Source organism: Leucoraja erinacea, chromosome 3, assembly GCF_028641065.1.
Source record: "Leucoraja erinacea ecotype New England chromosome 3, Leri_hhj_1, whole genome shotgun sequence".
NCBI lineage: Eukaryota > Metazoa > Chordata > Chondrichthyes > Rajiformes > Rajidae > Leucoraja > Leucoraja erinaceus.
This window is the reverse complement of record NC_073379.1, coordinates 75,592,949-75,608,040: the sequence shown is the minus strand read 5'-3', so window position 1 is coordinate 75,608,040 and position 15,092 is coordinate 75,592,949. Positions and strand designations below refer to the sequence as shown.

General features: G+C 41.7%; 1 protein-coding gene across 4 annotated transcripts in view; it reads right to left on the bottom strand.

Annotated features, from left to right (window-relative positions):
• Positions 1-15,092, bottom strand: part of LOC129695746 (uncharacterized) — a 135,912-nt gene that overhangs the window by 85,288 nt on the left and 35,532 nt on the right. For all 4 annotated transcript variants that reach the window (XM_055632987.1, XM_055632988.1, XM_055632986.1 and 1 more), the window contains 2 exons: positions 14,036-14,088; positions 10,806-10,956 (listed from right to left, as the gene is read on the bottom strand). In XM_055632987.1, the coding sequence (XP_055488962.1) occupies positions 10,806-10,956; positions 14,036-14,088 (204 nt within the window). The remainder of the gene's footprint in view (positions 1-10,805; positions 10,957-14,035; positions 14,089-15,092) is intronic.

Genomic DNA, 15,092 nt, shown 5'->3' with positions numbered 1-15,092 from the left:
AGTAATTTATATAAGGCACAAACAATAGAGGTCCCAGCATAGATCCCTGCAAAACTCCATGGTCATAGATCTCCTGCCTAAATATTGTCTGACCACTACAACCCTCAGTAAGCCAGTTCTGAATCTATACAGCCAATTCACTGTTAATCTTGTACATCCAAATCTCTGGATCTGCCTACCATGAGGGACTTTATCAAATACCTAACAAAAATCCATATAGACAAAATTCCAACACCCTATCCACATCGATCACCTTCGTCACCTCCTCAAAAAAGTAAATGAAGTTAGTAAGACACAACCTGCCATGTACAAAGCCATGCTCTTGATAATGGTAATGCAACCCCCCTCCCCTCTATTACCTGCATCTCTATCATGTCTGTGGCATTGAGTCAACAGTCCTGCCCTTCTCGCAACCATGTTTCTATTATAGCTGAAATATCCCAGTTCCCAAGCCAATCCATGCCTTACCTGTTAAGCCTCTTGCATTGAAATAAATGCAGTTTAAACCATTGGACTTTGCTCACTTTTTGCCTTTCTCCTGCCTGCCGTCTACAATTTTTGCTTTTTATCTATAGTATTTACCTCCAACTTCTCACCTGCCTCCTTTCTGTTCTGGGACCCTGACGTAAAATCTCCTGCAGTATTTTTCACAATTGCCACATCAGCTGCAGCAAAAGATCTGTCAACAGTACTCCACTCTCAACTTGTTTGACCTTTAAAAACTGCAGGCTAATTTTCACAACACACAACAATTATTATGTTAAGCTTTACCAGAAGCTTCTGGGTAATGAACAATGTGGTTAATCCTGACTGGAGGCTGTTACTGTTATAAGTCATAGACACCTCAACGTTAGAATGTTGCTTGCATTCCTTTGTATTGTGTGTTGTGGTCTTGCATCTATTTTTTATGGCTTTCAAATTTAGTATTTCAGGTTGTACTGCAAATAATATTTGAAATATAATCCAGATAATGGTTCTATTACGTCATAAATAAAATTCAGATTATATTTGCAGAATGACATTGCAATCTACAAAAGGGAAAGGCAATAGATTTAGGTCATTAATGTTCACTTTGGTACAAGTTAATTTATGTGCATTTGAAATTACAGGATTACAAGTGTTCAGACTAAGAATTTCAAATGACTTTTTAAATTGCAATAATGGTGCTTAAGCCATTTAGTAGGTATGTTACAAAACCTACCTGAATCGTCATTGGGAATCTGCCCAAAGCCATGTCCGCGATTTTGGCGCTGTTTGGAGGGGGCGGGTTTAAAACGCGATTTTTACTAGGCTGTTCTAATCGCAGATGTTCAGCCTAGTAAATCATTAACGAAAAATCGCTGCAAGACCCGGTCGCAAAAGGTATTATTAGTTTTATAGGCCTCGATAATATAGTTATAATAGTTTTAAAATCACTCTCTCGTTCCGCAACCTCTCGCAGCCCCAGGGTTTTATAAAGCAAACAATTAAAGGTATGTACCTTATTTTTACATTAAATGGGGCATGTATATAACCCTGTATATCACGTTATCTATAGCGAGTAGTTCATTTTGGGCTTTTTATATCCCGCAGTATTTTTCTCGGCATTTGAGGGCACTAATCCAGCGCGATGTGAACGTTCTAAACCAGCGCGTTCACATGAACCCACTAGAAAGCCGATTTAAATGGGCATTTATTTACAGCAATTGAACACTAAATTCCTTCCATTTGGCCTATAAATTAATGTAAATTAGATATAAAAATCATGTTATATTGTGAATTATTTGTGAATAATCTTTGGACACTTAGGCTATTTAAAAATGTTAATCTTTCCTTAAGAAATGGGCTTTTGACTATCCAAGATCACAGCTTTTTTGTAATGTCCATTGAAAATCAATAGGGAACAAGATGCTAATTTCCGAGTATGAAAATGGCCATAACTTTTTTAATACTTGAGATATGAAAGTGAATTTGGTGTCAAATTAAACTTATTGTTATGCTTTATCTGATGGGATAAATTGCAGACTTGATTTTTTAAATCTCAAAATTTTGTAACATTGCTACATTTAGGCCATTGAGGAATTCAAATTACATAATTCTGCAAAAGAATATGCTTGATTTGCATACAGAATGAATATTACTTTTTTTTCCATTCTGTTGGTACAGGTTGAACACTGATTTTCTGGCACCCTCGGTTCCAGAGCCCGTCTGAATTATTCGTTTATCTGGGCCTACAGAAGTCGCGTGATAATGAAAGGACAATGCACCCCTGGCCTGCTAATGACACCCCTCCCGTGTCTCTAAAGCACCATGGAGTGCCAGAATTTTTTTTTAATATATATAATGTGACCTTAATGTGAATGGCTTTATCTGCACCCCATTTTGACACCGCCATCTGCTTTGTCACTTTGTCTAGTCAGCATCTTCCCACCCCTTTTTTCTCCTCCTCCTTGTCCCTCCACCATCACCTCTGTCGCTGCCCAGGAGTCGCTGACATACTCCATCTTGTAAGCGACAACAGGTGAGAGGGGAGGGAGCCCCATGGTAACTGCGCCTAGTTTTAAAGTGAAACAACACAAAGTGCTGGAGTAACAGAGAGTGGTGAATCTCTGGAACTCTTTGCCACAGAGGGTAGTTGAGGCCAGTTCATTGGCTATATTTAAGAGGGAGTTAGATGTGGCTCTTGTGGCTAAGGGGATCAGGGGGTATGGAGAGAAGGCAGGTACGGGATACTGAGTTGGATGATCAGCCATGATCATATTGAATGGAGGTGCAGGCTCGAATGGCCGAATGGCCTACTCCTGCACCTAATTTCTATGTTTCTATGTTTCTATGTAACTCATCCGACAATCAGTTTGGAGAAGGGTCCTGATGTAACTCCATGTTCTCCAGAGATCCTGACCACTGAATTACTCCATCACTTTGTGTCCTTTTGCCTATTAACCACCTTCCGCACTAATCAGCAATAATGGACACCATTCCCTCCGCAATGATGTTTGTAATAAATCCCTCGTTAACGGAGGGAATGGGGGGGGAAAGAGGCCGACTAGACAGAGCGACGAAAGAAACAGGCATCATGGGTCAAATGGGAAGCGAATAAAGCCACCGCCAACAGCATGAAATACCAGCAGGTGAGAGTGACTCGCTGGTGCTCCTTGCAAGTTGGTAGTGGAATCGGAAGACGGGGCTCTAAACGGCCGGGGAGCCGGTGGGAGCCGGGGATGGTCGGCTGGTCATTACATTCACATTCAGTTAACAATGCCATCTGTGACCACTTAATGATTTTCAATTGAGCTCTGGTAATTTTGTCCAGAATATAGGGGGAATTGCTGGAATCGATGTTCAACCTGTAGTAGAGTTAATCCATCCTTAAAAAACTAAATTAATCACATAAAATTGTAACTAGGTAAACATGCTAATATTACTTTAAAACTGTGATCAATCACTATATAATCATTTTATTTATCTCATGAGATAACATGTGATTTTTTTTAAAATAACAGCATATAATAGCACGCAAAGCAAAGCTTTCCATGGAACCTCGGTGCACATGACAACCTAAACCTAAATACTCTCAGATTTTTATTTAAACAATTTTAATGTTAACTGACACTAATTTTAAATTCATTTAACCAATGAAGTAAAATACATATTTTTGACATTCTATTCCTCTATAGAAATATTGAAGAGCTTTCAACTGATTAAGTAATCTGATTATTTCTTCATTTTCTAATAGACGTTAAACAATTTAAAACTTATATCTGTTACTCTGAATTAGATTAATCAAATTAAACATTTTCATGATATGAATTTAAAGATAAAGTGGAAGGCCCAAAGCAAATGAATTACACAAATGATCATATTGTTCCTGATGTTAAAACAAGATGTGTTTTACAATAGTGCATTGAATCCTGCGATATAATGTTTATTGAAGTAGCAAGGGAACCTAAATGTCGGGTTTGCAAACAGCATAGGAAAACATTAAAAAAAAAATAGAGTTTATATTAATGGGACAGATTGCGCAAACATGGGTTTCCTTTAAAAAATCACAAATATGATTTACCCTGAGAATATACAAGATTTTCTGTTCTACTGGAGAAATCTTTCAGTCCATACTTTCAGATAAATAGATGAGAAATCCTACTCCAGTTGCTATCACTACTCAGTGATGGTATCTTCAAATCTGCGATTATTATCCATTTTCAAAAAATCTAACCAATGTCATTCACCATCATTGCATACAGCCACCACATTTCCAATCACCCACTCCAAAATTCTTGCTGCAATTTCCCAAATCTGTAAACACCTTTCCAAGCATCAAGAGTGTTTAATTATCATGTTTAATTATCAAATATACTGGCAATAAAATAATGAAATTATTTCATGCTGCAGTTTAACAGGCTCATAAATGCAATAGCACAGAGATAAATATATAGTAATCAATAATACATTAAATTCATAATTGTAATACTAGGTGACCCTGATACCGCAAAACCAAATTCTGCGGTGCAACCAAAGACATTGTTCAGTGAAGATCATAGTTTGCTGAGGTTAATGTTATGTACTGTTCAAGACCCTGATAGCTGCTGGGAAGAAGCTTTGGGAGCCTGGTCGTCAAGATTTTCAGGCTCCTGTGCCTTCTTCCTAATGGCAGAAGCAAAATGAGAGTGTGGACAGGATAGCGTGGGTCTTTGATGATATTAGCTGCCTTTTCCAAAATTAATTTTTTCAATCCTCAATGAGGTTTGTGATTACCATAATATTAGAACTGGATTTACCGCAGTCACCATTCTACAATTTTGAATCTTGGTTTCAAATCATCTAATAACTTCACTGTCTCTACCTCAGTAATTCAATCCAATCTCATAATCCTCTGAGATATCCATGCTTCTCCAAATTGCTTCATCCGTGGCAGCTGGTTGAATCAACAACAACAACAATGAGACAGACAGGACAACAACCTACTCCTTAATGTCAGTAAGGCAAATGAGTCGATTGTTGGCACATACAAGTGAGGGTTTGAACACCACCCTGGCCCCACCTCTCCACCAATTCCAATACTGGTGGCCAGTGGGGGGGGGGGGGGGGGTCTCTGGAGCACTAGTATGGGTATTGTGGGCTCAAGGGACTGGTTTCCAGAGGGCTCGTGTTGACATCGTGGGCCCCATGGATTATTGGGGTGACAGCTCAGTCACTCAAGCCTGATGTGCTGGCAGCTCACTCACGGCTGGTGGGTGAGCAGTTGATTCATGGCTATTCTTTGAAATTCCATTTCAAGCAGGGTGCAAGGCCACCAAATTCAAATGCAGTTTCCTACCATTTCAAGCAGGGTGCAAGGCCACCAAATTCAAGTGCAGTTTCTTACCACTTCAAGCCGGGTGCAAGACCACCGAATTCAAGTGCGGTTTCCTACCACTTCAAGCAGGGTGTAAGGCCACCAAGTTCATGTGCTGTTTCCTACCACTTCAAGCAGGGTGCAAGACCACCGGATTCAAGTGCAGTTTCATACCACTTCAAGCAGTGTGCCAGGCCACCAAATTCAGGTGCAGTGTCATACCATTTCATGCAGGGTGCAAGGCCACAAAATTCAAATGCAGTTTCATACCATTTCATGCAGGGTGCAAGGCCACCACATTCAAATGCAGTTTTATACCATTTCAAGCAGGGTGAAACCACCATAAAACCAGACAAAACACCACACTCACAGTTCAGTAGACATTCAGTGTGTTCAATTGATTCACAGCTCAGACAGAGTCGTGACCTCTCCCTCCCCCATCTTGCAGAGACTGAGCCACACCCACACTTCCGGGTTTTATAATCCCTCCCCTCTCCCACCAGAAGGGGCATGGCCTTCATGGCGTGATTGACAGGAGAGAGATTATCAATATTTTTTTAAACACTAATAACACTTTCATTTTTCATTGATGGGAAGAATCCTCTGCACCTGATGAGCAGAGGGGGACTGCGTAAGATGGCCAAAAATCACAGCCGTAAATGGTAGCATTTTATCTAAAATCATTATACATTGCAAACAGGAAGTTGTCAAGTTACCACCACCAACAACCATTTGCCGTGCAGCATTTCAAAGCTGTTACCACCACCAACAACCATTTGCAGTGCAGCATTTCAAAACAGTTATGAATGAATGAATGAATGTATGAATGAATGAATGAATGCATTAATTGAATGAATAATCAATAGATTAATTAATTTAATACGTTTATTGTAATTGCACAATACTGTGCAACGAAATTCCATTGCATCTCCTCCGGTTAAAAAATACAAACACGACAACCATTGACACATATGTACACTTATTAGTAAAAATAATAAATAAGTATTTAAAAAGAATTTTAAAAGAATGTTGCATTTCTTGGAATTACATTTTGCTTCCCCAGTGTTCTCTGTTGGAATTAAGCTCTTTTATCGCACATGGGTAGAAACTATTTTTTAGTCTACCGGTGGTGCGAGCCTTCAGAGTTCTGAATCGCCTCCCAGAGGGTAGCGGAGTGAAAAGGTGGTTGGCAGGGTGGGATGTGTCCTGCTTGATGTTTGTGGCCCGGCGCAAGCTTCGGGCCCTATATATGTCATCCAAGGAGGGCAGTTGGGCGTTTGTAATGCTCTGTGCAGTTTTTATAACTCTCTGCAGCGCCCTCCTCTCAGCCAGAGTGCAGTTAGCAAACAACACCAGGATGTCATAGGAGAGGATACTTTCCACGACGCATCGGTAGAAGGACAGCAGCAGCGGCTGTGAGACGTTTGCTCTCCGCAGAGACCTCAGGAAATACAGCCGCTGCTGTGACTTCTTCACGAGAGTGACGGTGTTCATTTGCCATTTGAGGTCCTGGGAGATGTTTATTCCCAGGAACTTAAAGCCAGTGACTCCCTCCACCATGTCTCCTTTGATGTATAAAGGAGCAGGTTCCTCTCTCCTCTTCCTCCTGAAGTCAAAAACCAGTTCTTTTGTCTTTGATGGGTTGAGTACCAAGTTGTTTTTGGTACACCACACAGTCAGTTTTTGGACTTCATCTCTGTAGGCAGACTCGTCGTTGTTGTTTATCAGTCCCACCACAGTCATGTCGTCCGCAAACTTGATGATCCTGTTTGTACTGTGTGTTGGTGTACAGTCATAAGTGTATATTGTATACAAGATGGGGCTCAGCACACAACCTTGTGGCGCTCCTGTGCTGAGCGTCAGGACTGGGGAGTAATTGGACCCCATCCTGACAGTCTGTGGGCGGTCTGTTAAAAAGTCCTTAATCCATCCGCATGTGTTTGCATTAACACCCAGATCAGACAGTTTGTCCACCATTCTGCTGGGGATGATGGTATTAAATGCAGAACTAAAATCTACAAATAACATCCTCACATATGAGCCAGGGCGCTCCAGATGTGTCAGTGCAGAATGTAGAGCTATGTTGATGGCATCCTCCGTTGACCTATTAGCTCTATATGCAAACTGATGCTGATCCAGGATGGATGGGAGTGAGGACTTAATGTGGGCCAGGACCAGCCGTTCAAAACACTTCATCACCGTTGAAGTGAGAGCAACAGGTCTATAGTCATTCAAGCTGGTAATAGATGTTTTTTTGGGTACAGGCACGATGGTAGCAGTCTTGAAGCATTTAGGGACAGTGCACGTTGACAGAGAGAGGTTAAAGATGTTGCAAAAAACCTCCGCTAACTGGTCTGCACTGTCCCGCATTACTCTCCCTGGGATGCCATCTGGGCCAGCAGCCTTCCTGGGGTTGACCCTGCGGAGTGCTCTTCTGACGTCCTCCGTACTCACAGTGAGTGCCAGGTCGTCAGTTCTGGGTGCGGCTGCAGGTGCAGGCTCCGCCTCATTCAGCTCCTGAGCTCCTGAGGTTGAGCTCCTCAGCTAGAGAGTTGTTACTGCTGCTGATGGTCGGCCCCCCCTTTCCCTTGTAGTTGGTAAGTTACTGAATGCCCTGCCAGACACGCCGAGGGTCCCTCTCGTTAAAATACCCCACCAACAACCATTCGCAGTGCAGCATTTCAGAGCAGTTACCACCACCAATAACCAAATAACCATATATTGTATTGTATTGCATTAAAATACAATTCTATACAATACAATATCCATATAACAATTGCAGCACGGAAACAGGCCATCTCGGCCCTACAAGTCCGTGCCGAACAATTATTTTCCCTTAGTCCTACCTGCCCGCACTCATACCATAACCCTCCAGTCCCTTCTCATCCATATGCCTATCCAATTTATTTTTAAATGATACCAACGAACCTGCCTCCACCACTTCCACTGGAAGCTCATTCCACACCGCTACCACTCTCTGAGTAAAGAAGTTCCCCCTCATGTTACCCCTAAACTTCTGTCCCTTAATTCTGAAGTCCTGTTGAAGTCATTCTGAAGTCATAACCATTTGTAGTGCAGCATTTCAAAGCAGTTACCACCACCAACAACCATATGCAGTGCAGCATTTCAAACCACATTAAGGGCACTCACAGCTGAGTAGACATGTGTTCAGTGTTATTCACAGCTCAGAGATATGTGACCCTCTCGCTTCCACCATCTTGCAGAGACTAAGTGAGGCACAACACTTCTGGGTTTTATAGTCCCTCCCCCTCCCACCAGCAGGGGCAGCAGAGTGAATATCAACATTTTATAAACATTAATAACTCTTTTATTTTTCATAGATAGGAAATATCCTCTTGTCCTGTGCAGCGGAGAGGAACTCTGAGTAAGATGGTCAAAAATCACAGCCATAAGTGGCAGCATTTTTCAAAAATCATGAAACAGAAAAACAGGAAGTGGTCAAGATCTTACTTTTCGTAATATAGATACATGCTGTGCCCATCAGTCACCCTATTATGTAGGAAGAAACTGCAGATACTGGTTTAAACCGAAGATAGACACAGAAAACTGGAGTAACAGGCACATCTCGGGAGTGAAGGAGTGGGTGATGTTTCAGGTCATGACCCTTCTTCAGACTCAAGTCTATTGTAAAGGGACACAATTTTGCCAGAGGTAGATTTGATAGACAACCTTCAGAACTGCCTCAAACGTCTGCTCCTTCTAGCAACAGTGAAGCAGCATCGGTGCTGTACTTGCAAAGATATTGTTTCATCTACTTTAGCTTTAACCATTAAGCATCCTTAGGTTCCTATTTTCCATCCAAACATTTTCTTCAAAAGGAACATTTTGCACCCACTTAGTTTTCAGATGATTTGCGGATCATAAGCATATCTAGGAAGCACAAGACTTCATCCTTGGGGAGCCCACACTTTCAGGAACATTCAATGGCCAGAGGGATGGCTCTTGCAAAACATACAGGTATTTCTTTGCGAGAACTGCCAGTGTTGATGTCCAGCATACCACATGACATACAAAATACCTTAGAACAGATTTAAAGCTGTTTTAGAAGGAACTGCAGATGCTGGAAAATCGAAGGTACACAAAAAAACTGGAGAAACTCAGCGGGTGCAGCAGCATCTATGGAGCGAAGGAAATAGGCAACGTTTCGGGCCGAAACCCTTCTTCAGATTTAAAGCTGTATTTGCCTGGGGATTAATTTACCCAACATAAAATATATATAATCTCAAATAGTGAATAAATAAATATTCTAAATGAATTAATTCTAATTATTTTGTGAAAATCAGATTGTACTTATTTTGTCTATCAAATCTTGACTAAATTGCTATTTAACACTTAATTTTCTATTTCCAGCATTTATGATTTCTTAAGGGCCTGTCCCACGAGCATGCGACTGCATGCGACAAACGCAACCAAACCGGAAGCGGGGGCCGCGCGGAGGCCGCACGGAGGTCGAGTGATCCCGTACGAGTTGGCGTGAAGTTCGAGCGAAGTCCACGGGAAGTTCGCACTAGACGCTGCGTACGGTGTCTAGACACTGCATACGGCATTGAGGCACTGCTCACGCCCATCGAGGCGGTGCGTACGGCCTCAATGTGGCTGCAGGCCGGCAGGCCGTTGCCGCGCGGAATTTTTGGATAGTGTCAGCTTTTCGGAGCCCCGCACAATGTCGGGACCAGCTCCGCACAACTCCATACGGCTCCGGCGATCGAAGTGGGACCGGTCCTGCAAGGCCGTACGGCTCAAGCGACCACGTTAGGTCGCGCTTGCTGCATGCAGTCGCATGCTCGTCGGACAGGCCATTTAAAAACCTTTCATCCAACCTTTCAACCTACAGCCGATTGAATTTCTAGAGGGAAAATAAAGTGTAACACAATAAATTGAGAAATAAGAGCAGGAGGAAGCAATTTAACTCCTCAAGCCAACTTCACTCTTGAGTAATCTTCAATCTCAACACAATTTTCTTCTCCTATCCCCATATCCATTGATTCCTCCAATATCCAAATTTCTATTGATCTCAGAGCTGATCAAAATAAATGACTGAAACCCTAATGTCTTCTGGGGAAGTGTATTCTAAAAAATCACCACACTTTCAGAGATGGTCGTTCGTATCATTCGTCCAAAATGCCCAACTTCTTATTTTCACACTGAGCTCCTGGGACCAAGGGAGGCTCCCCATAGCTTTTCAGTCAAGATCATTGTAAGAATTATATCAATTTCAATCAGGTCGCCTCTCATTCTTCTGTACTCTAGAGAGGCCCGGCATACTCAACCTTTCCTCAGGAGATAGACCTGCCATCCCAGGGAAAGTCTGATGAATATTTGCTGCACTCCCTCCACCTTAACTACATCATTTTTCATATAAGATAACAAAACTGTACACACGTCAAAGGTGTATTCACATAAAATATGATATTACACAAAACTATTCACATTAATAGTTTTTCATTTCTCTCATTAAATAAAAACGTACACAGGGTTTCATCGTTTGCCAGGCGGTGGAAGCAGTAGCAGACTTGGGCAACTTGACAGAGGTCCCGGTGTGGTAACAGGGTAAAAACTCTAATCCACATCTCATCAGGCAGGTAAAGCCATGGTGAATGGTTATCATCTCCTCGAGAATTCTCAAAACAACACATGGAAGAAGAAGCTCCATGTTTTACTCGTGTACATATGCAATGAAAATGTTGCAAATAGAAATGTATTTGTTCAACACTATATTTCAGTACTACATGGGCTATTCTGCAATGAATCAGGCTCTGGAAATTTCCATTCATTGAACCAAGCCATAGATCATATATATGTGACCCAAATGAGAAATATGTGAAGGCGAGTGAGTAAGGGCCATTCAACAACACTCACACCTTGCTCTTTTGCATTAGGCACTGATGAACTTGCCATGGCTGGCCCACAACTGAAACAGTGATTGGCTTGCTGGTAACAGCCGTTTAATAGAACCTCTCCAGCACCTGTAGATTTCTGCATGAGGGTACCATCTAGATGCAGATGTTTTCTCTGATAGTAATGTGCCAGTTTGGACACTTTGACCTAGTTTTTCAACAAAATTAAATTTTCACACAAGAGCTCAAATTTCAATGAATGAATGAACATAAAAGCAATATCTCATGGGATATTATACTAAAAGGGCTCTTTTAATTTGCAGTTGACGCATTTACACACTGGCACCATTGAACACAGCAGAATATAGATTCTAATTTTTAGGCTGCCTTTTATGTGGAAGATGAGCCACATCAAACATCCTTCTAGAATATATTCTCTCTTCTCCCACTTATTACGTACTAGCTAAACACAGAATAACAAACAGGCAAACTGCTGATGATTTCTCACAAATGTTACTCTGAAAGCAACCTTTAAGAAATGTGAGAGGTGACCCAAAGGGGAGTCTCATTCCTTCTCCCTCATCTTATCCTTGGTGCACTCTGTAGCAATGGATCTGAGACTAGAAATTTATCAGTGTGAAAAATATACAGTCGTTTTTCAGCAAAAATAGACCTCTGTACCACACATACAGCTGGAACAGAGACTGCACTAGCAATGCACATAGTTGATAGTATAACAGGAATTTATCTTCACAAATTTCCTCCCACAAATACAAAAAAGTAAATCTTTCTGCAGGTAAAATATTAGGACATTGTTGGACATTAGGACATGAGATTCCCTAAGGAATCAAAGTGGTCAATTCTGAGTGGAGCCATAGGAGATAGGTAAGGTCCTCAATGAGTATTTCTCCTCTGTGTTTACCGAGGAGAAAGGCAGGAGGACGGAGGAACTTTGGGCAGTCATTGGAATTGTCTTGAGAGATCAATGTTACGGTCGAAGAGGTGCTGAAGGTACTATCGTGTATGAAAGTAGACAAATCTCCAGGGTCCGATCACATTGTGGGAAACCAGAGAGGAAATTGCGGGAGCGCTAGTTGAAATTCAACAGCCGTCATTAAATACAGGAGAGGTGCCGGAAGACTGGAGGATGGCAAATGTCTTTTGAAGACGTGACCAAAAAGGTCGATGAGACCAGAGCTGTAGAAGTTGTATACATGGATTTCAGTAAGACATTTGATATGGTAGGCTGCTCTGGAAGGGTTAGATCGCATGAGATCAAAGGAGAGATAACTGAATAGATAGAAAATTGGCTTTATGGAAGGATGTAAAGGGTGATGGCGGAGGCATGTGACTAGTGGTGTGTCTCAGGATTCGGTGCTGGTCCTGTTACTGTTTGTCATCTATATCAATGATTTGGATGAGAGCATATATGGCAAGATAGAAACATAGAAACATATAGAAATTAGGTGCAGGAGTAGGCCATTCGGCCCTTCGAGCCTGCACCGCCATTCAATATGATCATGGCTGATCATCCAACTCAGTATCCTGTACCTACCTTCTCTCCATACCCCCTGATCCCTTTAGCCACAAGGGCCACATCTAACTCCCTCTTAAATATAGCCAATGAACTGGCCTCAACTACCTTCTGTGGCAGAGAATTCCAGAGATTCACTACTCTGTGTGAAAAATGTTTTCCTGCATCTAGCCTGTCCAACCCTTTAAGAATTTTGTAAGTTTCTATAAGATCCCCCCACAATCTTCTAAATTCTAGCGAGTACAAGCCGAGTCTATCCCGTCTTTCTTCATATGAAAGTCCTGACATCCCAGGAAGTAGTCTGGTGAACCTTCTCTGTACTCCCTCTATGGCAAAAATGTCTTTCCTCAGATTAGGAGACCAAAACTGTATACAATACTCCAGGTGTGGTCTCACCAAGACCCTGTACAACAACTGCAGTAGAACCTCCCTGCAAGATAAGCAAGTTTGTTGATGATACAAAAGTGGGTACTTTTGCAGATAGTGAAGATGGTTGTAAAAATTGCAGCGGGATCGTGATCGATTGGCCAGGTGGGCTGAGGAATGGGTGATGGAATTTAATACAGATAGGTGTGCAGTGCTGTATTTTGGACAGGAATACAGCACCTCACAGTCGAACACAATGAATGGCAGGGCTCTGGGGAGTGTTGTAGTGCAGTGGGATCTAGGAGTGCAAGGTTTAGTCGCAGGTAGAAAGGGTGGTCATAAAGGCATTTGGATCATTGGCCTTCATCAGTATTCATTGAGTATAGAAGTTGGGAGGACATGTTCAGTTGCCTAAGACATTGGTGAGGCCACATTTAGAGTATTGTGTTCAGTTCGAGGCACCATGTTATAGGAAAGATGTTGTCAGCCTGGACAGGGTACAGAGAATATTTACGAGGATGTTGTCAGGACAAGAGGGTCTGAGCAATAGGGGGAGGTTGAGTAGGCTGGGTCTATTCCTTGGAGCACAGGAGGATGAAGGACAGATAGGTTCCCAGTTTAACTCCTCAGTAAAGAAATACAACAGCTTTTAGTACAATATTAAATGTTATACTCTGGGCACTGGGGTGGAAGTTAAAGTCAATACTTCCCTACTCAAAGGTATTGTGCTGCAACTGAGACAGAAATAATACCTATTCAATAAATTCCTGTGTATAATTTGGTCTGAGGCTGATTGATGTCCATGCTTTATATTCTCCCCCATTAAAGAATCCCTGAAGTTAACTTTGACCACTAACCAGATGATATCAGCTTGCTCCTCATCTGTTTGATAACATTGGTCTTGCATTTAATCAATTAATTTCTACGTTTCTTGTGTGATATATACAAAGGTAAAATACTTACCAGCTTGTCACAGGATTGTGAAGCATTGTTCCTGAAAGAAGTAGAGATTTCACCTATAAACAAATATACATTTCACGTCATTTTGTAATCCGTAACATGCAATGTTGCAAGAAAATAAATACAGAGAATATAAACTGCATAGATTATAGTACAGCAGAAAGAGACAGATAAGTTAATATCAAATACATTGAGTTACAATGGAAACTTAATGAAATAAATGTAATAGAATACACTATGTAAACAAGAATAAGAAAATACAATGTATATGAATGAATTAATGAATGAATAATGTGTGCAGTATTGTGCGCAATTTTGGTCTCCAAATTTAAGGAAGGACATTCTTGCTATTGAGGGAGTGTAGCGTGGGTTCACAAGGTTAATTCCCGGGATGGCTGGACTGTCATATGCTGAGAGAATGGTGCGGCTGGGCTTGTATACTCCGGAATTTAGAAGGATGAGAGAGGATCTTATTGAAACATATAAGATTATTAAGGGTTTGGACATGCTAGAGGCAAGAAACATGTTCCCGATGTTGGGGGAGTCCAGAACCAGGGGCCACAGTTTAAGAATAAGGGGTAAGAACGGAGATCAGTGTAAATACCTTAGTCTCACACAGGTTGAAGCACAAGCATCTTTATTGTCTAGTTCATCATTACATATGCAGTACATCACATGTTCAGTCTACTGCAGCTACTGCCAGGCAGCAGGCAAGTTCTTACACTATAAATCATATAATTAGGCGGAGTTATAAGTACTAAGCATTCTGATTGGCGAACATGCAATAGCCAATCTACAATCAGGAAACACTTTTTCACACAGAGAGTTGTGAGTGTGGAATTCTCTGCCTCAAAGGGCAGTGGAGGCAGGTTCTCTGGATGCTTTCAAGAGAGAGCTCAAAGATAGTGGAGTCAGGGGATATGAGAAAGCAGGAACGGGGTACTGATTGTGGATGATCAGCCATGATCACATTGAATAGCGGTGTTGGCTCAAAGGGCCAAATGGCCTACTTCTGCACCTATAATAAGTTTATTGGCCAAGTATGTACACATACAAGGAA